At 39.5% G+C, this 12,798-nt stretch overlaps 1 protein-coding gene across 2 annotated transcripts in view; it reads left to right on the top strand.

Moving 5' to 3' along the window:
* ABCC4 (ATP binding cassette subfamily C member 4 (PEL blood group)) overlaps positions 1-12,798 on the top strand; it is a 418,547-nt gene that overhangs the window by 383,412 nt on the left and 22,337 nt on the right. For both annotated transcript variants that reach the window (XM_068267922.1, XM_068267923.1), the window contains one exon: positions 9,048-9,153. In XM_068267922.1, the coding sequence (XP_068124023.1) occupies positions 9,048-9,153 (106 nt within the window). The remainder of the gene's footprint in view (positions 1-9,047; positions 9,154-12,798) is intronic.

Genomic DNA, 12,798 nt, shown 5'->3' with positions numbered 1-12,798 from the left:
TTAAAACTGCATACATTTACATACAGAATTTTCAAATACAGTACATTCCATTGACATCCCTAATCCTGAGTAAAACTTCATATAGGTATATGTGGTTTTTAGCTGCTCGCCAATCAGATTTTGTTGGTTTTCAACTTATTTTATTATATCCTTATCCAAATGGCATTTGATACACTGGAACATCTTGTTTTTCTCTTTTTCCTTATTCTATGTTTAGCATCTGAGCTGCTAACAAAAGACACATGTATTTGTGCTGTTAAGGGCAAAGTATGACCCTGCCTTATGTAAACTTGGTAGAGAAGACCAGTATGAAAATTTACCATGCAGAAATGGACCATATGCAAAACTAGTAAAGTGGATAAATTATCTGCACATTATCATAATTGCAAATGTTAATTATAAGGAATTTAGCTCCTGTTACTTGCGCTATTTCCACAGCGTGCCTTAAATGTAATGGGCTGCACGCTATTAGCCGCGTAATCATAGGAGCACATGCAATGCAGCATAGCAAGCGCTAGTAACTTAAGCCTCCTTCCGGCAAATAAGGAGCGCTCCTCTCCTCCCACCCTGAACCCCTATAGGTCCAATCACTTTAAATGACGTGTTCCCTTTTGTCAAGTGACAGGTAGCCTATTGGGCCAATCAGATTGCGGGGATCACGTCCATATGGCGTGATCGAGGGACTAGGAAGCCACTCTGCGGCTGCCATCCTGCGTTAGGCGGTCGCAGAGTGGGTAAAATAGTTTTGATAGTACTTTTCCACTTACTTTTTGGTGCCCTTTCAATTGCAAACTGCTGAAAAGTTATTCTAAATAGAAGATGAGAAATGATGATCCAGGAGAAAACCCAAGAGAAAAAGTGAATTGCATATGGGCCAGTATATGAGATCCTTCAGGAGGGCTGGCCATGGCTCAGATCATTGACCACAATTCACTAAGCTTATCTCCTGTCTTTAATAACGATTCAGAGCTTTATTTACTGATATCACCATGGTAATAAGTCATTTAGGGGTTGATTCACTAAGCAGCTCTACTTAATAAAGCTTGTAAGGCGTAGCGCTGCACGCAGAAGGCGCGTTATAGCTGGAATGCGGTATAGTGTGCTTTAATTAGATAGCTCTTGGTAGCAGCATAACAGCGAGTGGTGATTACTATTATGCGCGTAATTGATGTATTGTATGTGCGTAATACTTTGCCTCAGCCGAATTCCAGCAAAACCCCAAACGGCTCCATCTCTGAAGGAGAATTAAAAATATATATATAACATTTGACCATAACTATTCACAGTTTTTAAAATGTTATAAATAATAATTTATGTGATCAGTTGCATTTAATCATCTGTAAGGGGCCAACAACACCATGTAAATACATGTTCCCTTGGGGGGGGGGAACCTGGGGTGCAGTGAGGAGGAGGTAATTTGGGGTACTGCAGTGCAGGTGCCACTGCAGAGCTCAGGGACCCTGGCAGCAATTGTCCACTTTGCCTCTATGGCAGCTCCAGGCCAGACTGTGTCGCAGCTTCCCAGTGTCCCCAACAAATGTGTTGCAGCTTCCCAGTGTCCCCAGCAGTGTTGCAGCTTCCCAGTGTCTTACATTAAACATTTGTGTCAGCAATCACATTTGAATAACTATACCATCAAAGTTCCAAGTATGCATTCATAGCACACACATTACACAACACACAAGTCACACTACACGGTATCCACATGTTACATTGCCTACAGTGATATAAAATCAATGTTATGCTTGCTTGGCACTGTACATATGCCCAACACAATTTACTTGCTAATTAAAAAACAATGAAAAATACACATACAAACACAGAACACTTACTTGCCCACTCTCAAACTATTCTGAAACAGGTGCTGATGAGCAAAGCTTATATAGGCCAAAAACATGTTGAGTACTACCTGATCGAAATGCGTGCGTATTTCTAACATTACGCTTGTTATAAGCAATAGCGCACAGTAAGTAGCAATTACGTACGTTAATAAAGTTAACGATCGTTGCATACACCGTTACACGCGTTCAGTTCTACGCGCTCAACTAATGTGCTTTATTGATGCAGCGCTCTAGCATTATTAGCTAGCGCTGCTTAGTGAATCAACCCCTTAGTATTCACTTAGAAATTTACCTCATGCAATCCTTAAAATAAGGATCATGTCCTTAAGTGATTCCTAAAGTTAATGATTGAACCCTTAAATGAACAACTGAATACTAAACTTAAAGACAGGATGTTAATTCACAAAGAGAAATGCAAGTGATAACAACTCTAAGGCCCCATTCACACTAGAGCGTTCTCTCTGCGATTTCGTGAAAACGTTAAAGCGCTTTTTAAAGTGCTAGTGCTATAAAACCCTATGGGCCCATTCTTACTTTGGCGATTTGCGTTAATCGCTGGCGATTAACGCAAATTGCCAAACGCGTAGCCTCACCATTTTCAGGCGATAACCTGGCGTTGGCGTTTCAGTGCTATAGAAGTGCTAAACGCGATCACGGAAAAATCGATGCAGTGTCCATCGCTGAAAAATCACTCCCGCAAGTTTTGCACTTTTAAAGAGAGTCTGAAGCGAGATTAAAACTCGCTAATCACCTTATATTCAGCAGGGGCATGTGTGCCCCTGCTAAAACACCGCTATCCCGCGGCTGAACGAGAGGTCTTTACCCCCCAAATCCCGTCCGTTGTTCCCGGGGATCACTTCCTGCTTAAGGCAGGGCTAATGGCCGCAGCCCTGCCTCCATGCGCATCTATCAGCGCATATCTCCGCCCGCCCCCCTCTCAGTCTTCCTTCGCTGAGAGGGGCGGGGAGAGGCGGAGATCCGCCGCTGATAGACGCGCATGGAGGCAGGGCTGCAGCCGTTAGCCCTGCCTCCATGACCAGCAAAATCTAGCAAGTTGGTTGTGGATTTTGCAGGGGGGGATTTGGGGGTAAAGACCCCTCGTTCAGCCGCGGGATAGTGGCGTTTTAGCAGGGGCAAACATGCTCTTGCTGACTATAAGGTGATTAGCAAGTTTTAATCTCGCTTCAGAATCTCTTTAAGTGTGAATGGGGCCTCAAGTGTGGGAGGAATTATCACCTGGCTTAAGCTGTCATTAAGTGGAGTGTTGTTATTTTAGACTGCAGAATAAAATGGAGGATTCTGAGCTGTCTGCTTTATTTTTTAGTATTTTATACAAAAGGGGACTATGTAGAGAGAAATACACAGCAGGCACACAGAGAGAAAGGAAGAGAGAGGCATCAAGCATATGTATACACAGACACAGCGATGTAGCTACACACCAACACAGATACACACGAACACAGTCACACACCGACACAGGCACTCTCTCTCCTTCCCAGGCTGCCATACACAATCTGCAGAAAAGCTGTAATCTTGCTGGCAGCAGGAGGGGTGGAGCTACATTCTCCCTATGTGTGCCCCTCCCCTCCCTATCTACTGCATGTAAGAATAACTACTGAAGAGATAACTTAAGGACTGGAGTGATAAGATAAAACTCTCACTGTGAAAGTGTAGCACTAAATGTTAATAAGGCAAGCTTCTTTAGTGAATTACCATTTAAAATACCGATCGATGCGTGGTGATAAGTCTTCACTTGGCTTATTATCACCAGCATGATCTTAGTGAATTATGGCTAATATTTAGATAGAGTAGAGATGAGACTAACATCCTCAGATTTGATTCAGGTGTTAAAGATGAAAACTTCCACTGGCTGTAGCAGAAGTAAGTGTGAATACTTGCTTCTTCCTTTGCTGACACATTGAACTTTGTGATTTAAAGAGAAACCGTAGGATTGAACTTCATCCCAATCAATAGCTGATACCCCTTTCTCATGAGAAAAAAAATCCTTTTCTCAAATGGATCATCAGGGGGCTCTGTACGGCTGATATTATGGTGAAACCCCTGTGCTGCATTGTGGGAAATGACAGCTGTTTCCAACTTACAAAAATGCATCATCTCTTTCCACAGACATCACCTGCCAGCAGTAAAAATGTCACCATGTGATACATGTCAGAATGTAAATCAAGGAGAGGAAAGATTTTATAATGGGAAAACATTGACTAATTAATTTATAAATAATAATTGTAAAAATTAATCACTTTTTTTTCATTAGGTTATTTTCATTGGAGTTCCTCTTTAAATATAAAGAATGTTATGTAAGTTAAAATAACCATTTCAAGTAATGTAGCTCATTAGCTTACATCACACTTCAAAATAAAAATATACATTTTCCTTCACGTGCATAAAACTTAATGCACACAGATGTATCCTTTTGTATATGTACATGAATCGCGTATAATGCTTTTGGAAGAAAAAAAGTAAAGATTATCACAATTGCAAATGTAGATTTAACACAATTTCAGCATCTACTTCTAAGCATGAAACAATAAATGACAGGCACATGAAGACTAAAGCCTTGCAAAAAAACTTGCTGTTTCTAAAAGTAGAATTTAATCCTTAGCATTTGCATTAAGAATCATGAATCACCCTCCTCCAAGCATTACAGCTTAAAATCTCCATTAATTGAGGCGTATGAGAAACTTTGTGAGGAATTTACATTTCTTTTGAAGATTAATCTATGTGATTGACATTTAAATGGTGGTTTATTAACAGCTGTTTTGTGCCCAGATAAGACACTAGTTCTATTTTGTGAGTGTAAACCGTGTTTGACTGGAAACGGCGTGACAACTATATTGTACGATTGTAGGTGCAGCTCAGATCATGTCATAATTGTGACAAGAGGTTCCAGCAGCAAACTTGTATTGGTCAGACCTTGATATGTGGCAAGTTTAAAAACAAAAAAAATGAATTGTATTGTTGTTCTCTCCATTTACCCCTATTGTCTACTTATCTGTTCTTGAGAGGATAATCTAATACAACAATTTCATTATTTCACACAGAATTCATTGTCAGGATGTGAAATGTCTCTTGCCATAATCTAACCTCTGAATAGCAAGCGCAGCCCTTAAAGACAGAGACAGATAAAAGTGTATATTGTTCTAAACCTTGCGGATGATGTTTACCTTGTTCTGCATTACAGCACAATTCATTGTTTTGCCGCCCACATTCAATTACTGCCCATTGAAAGTAGCTAAAATGATAATGAAGTCTTGGGTTATATTAGGCTAACCTTTTCGTTACTGTAGAATGCGCACAATGGTTGTCCTTCAAAAGTATTCCCATTGTTAGACTGAACAAGTTTTTAGTCTGTTGTATGTTAGGAACGCTCAAACTTGCTGCCGCTAGGCTACACCATTGAAACACATCCAGTTTATATATTTCTTACAGAGCACAAGGCGATGCTGCTGCTTAATATTTTCTAACTATGCATTTAAAACATGAATATCAAATGTAAGCCTGTAATCGAGATGTCTTTTTGAAAATGTGTTTTTGTTAGGGGGCTTTGTAGATAGTAGCTGGCTAAGGTACTGTGTAAAGGCTCTGCCTCTGACACAGGAGACCAGGGTTCAGAATCTATTCACTAAGGAGACCTTGGTTAAGACTCCCTTGTCAAGTCTTATGCTTGGTACGCATGATTTAATTTCTTGTTTGATTGATGGGAATTATTTCCAACATGTCTGATCCATCTCCGATTGATAACTGGATCAATTTTGCGACATTATCATTGGAAAATCAATCTATCCCGTCATCAATCGGGAGCAGTTGGACATGTACACAGTACAACTTCCCATCACATTACATGTCGATCGGACAGGAAATTGTGTGTACCTAGTACTATTTAGTCCAGGTATACGTGGTTGAATACAAGTTAGAAAACTGAATATATAGTTATGGACACTGTAGCAAAAACAAAAATTGTACAAGACCAAGTGTAATAGCAATCGGTATGCAATCAGTGAATATAAATAGTGTAGTGTAGCAAAGTGGGAAACAAAATATTTTTTCATAAGTCAGATGTACTTGCCAGTGCATTATAGCTAGCTTCCTGCCCTCTGTAGACTTAGCTGGTGGATAGGACACTCTAGTTTTCTGAAACTAACCTCTCCTCCCCATGACTAAAAGTTATTCAGTTTTAGCAGTATAATTCTCCTAACTTATATATTTTAATGTTCATCTTATTACACTGTATTAGCTCTTTGTGTCTACCTTGTTTTTTATCCCTCGGCTTCTTCATTCCTCTAACCCAAATCTGGGCAAAATATGGCCCGTTAGTCCTTTGAATCCCGCACACTGTTGCAGGGCTGAATTACTCTCCTCCCTCCCTGAAGAGTTATGAGCAGTGCATAATGACAGGTTTAACTCACTGAAACGCAGCTCTCGGAGAGATCGGCGATGGAAGCTGCGATTGGGTGAGCAACCTGTCATTACGCATCACTTGCAACTCTGCAGGAGGAAAGGAATGCGGTCCTTGGTCCGTGCTGGAAAAAGTTTGCCCACCACTGCTCTAGCCACTACTTGTTGACAGTTTGCTACACAAATAGCTTGTTTGGATCGAATTCCTCTAAAAGCCATACATTATGGGTTGGGTTCATTACATATTGGGTTTAGGCGTCTCATTGTTGTTCAGCCGTTTTCATTTGTATTATTTCCAACATGCTGTTGAATCGGCGTTCTTAAGAAAAGTTGTTGTTTTGGTAAATATGGAATATGCATCGGTGACTGCCAATTGCTGCTGTCAGTTGAAAGGTTTTTGTTGTTTTTTTACATTTGATTTGTTTTGTATTTTTAGACAATTTTTTGTGGATGGGGTACAAGAAAATGCCCCCAATCTGTATATTTATCTTGATTATTTTCCTGTTATTTTGTGAACACAGAGCAAAAATCCACAGAGCTCTCTTTATGGTTGGCTAATCAAGATCATGCTAACCTGCTCAAGAAATTATAATGCAACATGAGATATTGATCTGGTCAGTTAAGAACTTCAATGGTGTTAATGAAATTAACAACAGGCAAAAATAATAGTTACATTTAAAAAAAACTAACCGTGGCAACAATGAGATACCCACCATAACAGGGATGGTTTACTGGCTGGAGGCCACTGACATTTTTTGCTCCCCATTTTCTTACCTTATTTTTATTCGCTCTGCAGTTGGCTACCGTCAATGTCACTAGTGGTGGCATGAAATAATACCTTCACTTTACTACTCTGGGAAGACATCAATATTTGGCATTGCCAGAAGGTTTACTGTGTCTCCCAGCCCAGTCTCTAGGGCATTAGGAAAATTCCAAGGGGCAGGCATTTACTCTAGGAGTGATGGACAGCACTGTGGAAGGAAGGTCCTTAAGCCAGTAGCAGGGACTGGTATCTGCTACTTTCAGGAAAGAGAAACAGCATAAGCAATTCCAAGGCCCCACAAAATTATATTCAGCAGGCCACTGGTGTGAATGTCTCTGACCAAACAATCAGAAACATTCTTCATGAAGGTGGATTCAGGCCACGACATGCTCGCTGCCCTGCCCCATGGAGCCTAATTTGCATTTGCCATTGAAAACCCGAATTGGCAGGTCTACCACTTCCCTCCTGTGTTTTCCACAAATGAGAGGAGTTCACCCACAGAACTTGTGGCAGACGTATAAGGATATGGAGAAGCCGTGAAGAATGTTATACTGCCTGAAACATGACCAGTAGCACAACAGCATGTCCAATTTCGGTGTTTGGTCAGTGACGGTCTGTGGATGCATATTAATGGATAGATGCACAGACCTCTAGAGGCTAGACAATGGCACCTTGACTGCTATTAGGTATCAGAATGAAACCCTTAAGATCATTGTCAGACCCGATGCTTGCACAGTAGTCTTGGATTCCTCCTGGTGCACAATAATGCGACTAGAGCAGAGGTCAGGAACCTTTTTGGCTGAGAGAGCCATAAACGCCACATATTTTAAAATGTAATTCCGTGAGGGCCATACTATATGTTTCAAACTGGGACAGGAGGGCTCACGTCCCTGTTGCCATGGTGATGTGTATACAGTTGATCCCCCGGGCAGGGGAAGTGTCCGACACATCTTCAGCTTCTCTTGGATTTCAGAAACATCAGCAATTTCCCAGAGAGCCAGGCGAAATACCGACTAACAGCTTGTACAATTAGCTAGCTGACTTGGGGGTTGATTCACTTTGTAGGATGATATCCCCGCACTTTGGTCCAATAGGCTGCCTGTCACTTGACAGGCAGCCTATTGGGTCAAAGTGCAGGGATATCATCCTACAAAGTCACTGGATCTGATATGGTCCAGAGTGGAACAACTGGAACAGCCGTTCATTTTGGGGTAGTGCGAGTAAGTTAGTAGTGCGTGCTACAGCACTAGCGTGCCTTCTTTGAAAATGTTACTTGCACTGCCACACTAAGCTGTGCTGTTTGATCAGTGTAGATTAGTGAATCAACCCCTACTGATTTGTATGTGAGCCAGATGTAGCCATCAAAAGAGCCGCATCTGGCTCCTGAGCCATAGGTTCCCTACCCCTGGAATAGAGTATGTAGGCAGTTCCTGGAAGATGTAGGTATTGATACCAATAATTGGCCCCCATGCTTGCCTGACCAAAATCCAATAGCACACCTCTGGGACATTGTCTCAGTCTGTCCCAACGGAGCAAGATTGTACCTCAGACTATTTTATGGCTCACTCATGTCCTGGTTCAGATCTGGGAGATCACCCATCATCCGTCGTCTCATTAGGATCATGCCCCAACTTTGTCAGGCATGCATACAAGTACCTGTGGGCCATACACATAACTATGATTTTGATTTGCTGCAATTACATTTTGGCAAAATGAAATAGCCTGAAGCCTAATTTTTCCACTTCAATTTTTGGGGTGTTTTCAATTTAGCCTTTTGTTCCTAACATGTTACCCATTCCATAAAGATCCATGATATTTTTTCCCCATTGAGATCTCGTGCTTTTTCAAAGTGTTCCTTGAATTTGTTTACACAACGAATTTAGCCTTCATAGACTTTTAGAACTGATGGCATACAGTATATTATGTATGGCACTGGTAAGCGATGAGTACTCTCCTTATTTTAGCCTGTTTCATACCGTACCAAATGTATTGAGAATTGTGGCATATTTATGATTTGATTACCTTTACAGGACAGATGAGCTGATTCAAAAGACAATTCGAGAGAAGTTTGCGGACTGTACAGTTCTTACCATTGCGCACAGGCTGAACACCATTATTGACAGTGATAAAATCATGGTATGTTTGTTTCTGCCTCTTGTGTTACATCTTATAACGCATTTATGTTTGATAATTAAAACTTTGACTCTTTAGGGTTTACCTTTGTGAATAGGAGAGAATTCTGCTTTGTGGTCTTGATACTAATCAGGCCATAAAGGCCAAATGGCATGCTTCTGGAGTAGTTCTATAAATTATAGGTTATAGTGTTGGGACGGTGGGGATGCAGATAGGCATTTGGGACACCATTATATATTCTGGGTGATTTCACAGCTAAAAAATGTCGAAGCAAACCTGAAGTGAAAATAAACTTATGAGATAATGAATTGTATGTGTAGTACATCTAAGGCTCAACACACACCATACAATCTTGGTTGTTCAACCTTACCACTTTCATGTAGTATAAGAACTTATCCATTCAATTATTCAAGGTATTTTCAGTCTGTTGGCCCTTATACTACATAGATTTGGTAAATCTGTACAACCAAGATTGTATGGTGTGTGTTGAGCTTAAGAAATAGAATGTTAGTAGCAAATAAAAGAGTCTCATATTTTTTCCAGTACAGGAAGAATAAAAAACTTCACGTGTTATATATGCAAAAGAGCTTCTCTGAGCTATTTGACCCAACTTGGGTAGAATACAGTCCTGTTTTCTCAAGCACTTACACAGCCAGGGAACAGTGACAGACAGCTTGAGATACAATTTTACTGCAGGAAAGTTCAAATGGTCACTATTTCTACTTTGTTTTATTGCTTAAAACTGATTTTAAAACTGCAGATGGGACAGAATGATTCATTGTTATAAAAAAGCTATATAACTGAAAATAAAAAGTTGAGACGCTTTTCTTTGCTACTAATGCTCTGTTCCTTATACGTACTACACATACAATTCATTATATCATAAGGGATTTTTTTCGCTTCAGGTTTGTGTTGAACTCTTTCAAACTAAATTACGTGAACCGTGTATCATTAGCATTTCATGTCTCAAATGTCATAAATCTTTGCCTTTCGTTTATTGTGGTAGGATGTTTATGAATTCAAAGTTTACAGTATGTCCTCCTGACTATTCTGTCCTTGGAGAACTGTTTTTTTCATGTAAAGCCACGGTACTCTGATATCATGTAACGCTATGACACTTGAATATTTTGATATAAATGATTTTTTGTGCTATGCTGCACACTGAATAAATACGACAAAAATGCTTAAAATGGAATGTTCCCTTTAAGGAGTATGTAAAGCATTACTATGACATCATGCAGTCATAAAGTTATGATAAAACCTCACTTTGATCTTCAGTAAGAGATCTCCTTTTTAGTCAAGTACTGAAAGCAATTTGCTAATAAAGCTGTTCAGCATTAGTGTTGTCATCATAACATCACTTAATTACAATTGTTAAACTCATTATAATCCCATTGTTCTCCCCTGGATTATTTCTCTGTACAAATACAAGTGGGACGTATTTTTGTTGCTTATTATGAGGCCTAACAAAAGAGTTATATAGAAACATCTGTGAAATAATTAATAGTATTATGACTGTTGTTTACTTGCCGGTTTTCTAAAGGGATTCATCCAGTTTTAATTCACAATTTTCTGTAAGAAGTTAAGCTTGGTTATGTTTCTTTTTCCTTAGCCATTTTCCATTATGTTCACTTATTTGTTTTTACGTAGCTGTGACTTATTATAAGCTCTTAATTATAGTCATTTGGAAATATTTGTCTAGGGGAAATGTTTGTGGAAATGTATCTATGTAGCAGTCTTTGAGCCATATGTTTTAGCTGCCAGTAGTGATCATGCACAGTTCCTCTTACACTGAATGGATTCTCAGGAAGAGCTGGAAGGTCACATCAACTCGACACAGAGAGAAGCTATTAAATAAAAAAAAAATACAATGCATATATGTTCATTTTTATGCAGTGAATATGAACCATTTTAGGTAGAAGCATTTATTACCGTACATTTCAATTTCACCATGAAGGCAGATTGTACGAGTCGCATACGTATTAATATATTTATATAGTTTGGTTGAAAAAAGACATAAGTACTTCAAGTTTAACCACAAAAAAAAATCACTGTCCTGGATGCGCATGTATCCCAGTTGATCCAGAGAAAGGTGAAAACCTTTAGGTTTGGCCAAATATCCTTAAAAGTTAAACATTTCTTGCCAACTCAAGATGGCAGTCAGATGAAATCCCTGTACCAACACCACAGGGAATTATCTAGTAATTACAGCTATGGATGTCCTTCAATGCAAGGAAAGCATCCAAGACCTCTTTAAATTCCGATATAGCATTTTCTGTAACTACTGTAGTTCTTGTGGTAAGATATTCCAGATTTTAACCACTCTTACTGTAAAGAACCCTTTTCTAAATAGATGTCAAAGCATTTTTTGTACAAGCCTAGGGTATTTTGTATTGCCTTCTGATGTATTTATACACGTTAATAAGGTCACCTCTCAGTCCTGTTTTTCCCAAGCTAAATAAGCTGAAATTGAGACCTTTCATCCCTCTGATGAATTTAGTTGCCCATGTTTGTACCTAAGGTCAATGTATTTTCTATAGTGCCCACAACAGTGGGTGCCCACTATGGTGCCCACAACAGTACCCCATACTCCAGATGTGGCCTCACAAGTAATTTATACAGAGGGAGTAGTAAACTAGCTTCTCATGATTTCATTTCTTGTTTTATGCATCACAGAATTGTATTTGCTTTAGCTACCACTGCTTAGCATAGTATACAGTTACTTAACTTATCAACCAGTATTCCCAAGTCCTTCTCCTAATATCCCTTCATTACCTCTTGCCTCTTGAAGTCTGTGTCAGGAGACAGGAGATAACATTTCTGTTACTCTGCATGGGTGCCAGTCTCCTTTCCCTTATTTCTCCTACAGTGGCCTCTCATGGTGGGATGAAGCAAAAGTGGGCTCACATCAAGGACTGGCTTGGAGATAATTTTTACTATAATTTAGAGATTTGTTAGTGTAACAGTCTCTCTTTGCATTAAGGATGTCTCTCCAGCAGCACCATTTCCTGATAACTTGGAATAAAAAAAAATTGGCCTATTGAAATTGCAGTTATTTTATCTCCAGCTGGAGGTGGAGATAAATTACCTAACAGTCACATAAGAGGCAAGCAGTTATTATTATGAAGACTTTGGCCTCAATTCACTAAGATCATGCTAGAGATAATAAGGCAAGGGAAAACTTACCATGACACAGTGAGATAGTTATCTTATCTCTTCATTCCTTAAGGTACCTCCTCTGTAGTTAAGTTACCTCCTGTGTAGTTAAGTTATCTCCTCTATAGTTATTTTCACACGCAGTTAATTAACAGCCTGTCTTTAACTTTAGAATTTTGGAGTTATTTTAAGGATTGAAGAGTTAACTTTAGGTTTGCCCGAGGTAAAATGTTTCCTGAATACGACATGCCTTATCACCATGGTGATGACTCTAGAAACGTTATTAAAGACAGGAGATAAGCTTAGTGAATTGAGGCCATTATGTTAAAAGTAAAGTCACACTGAGATGAAAAGCTGTCATTTTCAGTTGTGATTTTTAAATCAACCCTGAAATAATTTTTTCCGTAAAGGCCCATGTCCACTAGACGCATCACAATGCGGAAACCGCTCTGAATCGCAATGCAAGTAAACTGAAACCAATTTACGTCATTG

The sequence above is a fragment of the Hyperolius riggenbachi genome, chromosome 2, assembly GCF_040937935.1.
Source record: "Hyperolius riggenbachi isolate aHypRig1 chromosome 2, aHypRig1.pri, whole genome shotgun sequence".
In the NCBI taxonomy this organism is placed as follows: Eukaryota; Metazoa; Chordata; class Amphibia; order Anura; family Hyperoliidae; genus Hyperolius; species Hyperolius riggenbachi.
The sequence above is the reverse complement of the archived record's forward strand: the minus strand, read 5'-3'. Positions and strand labels throughout refer to the sequence as shown.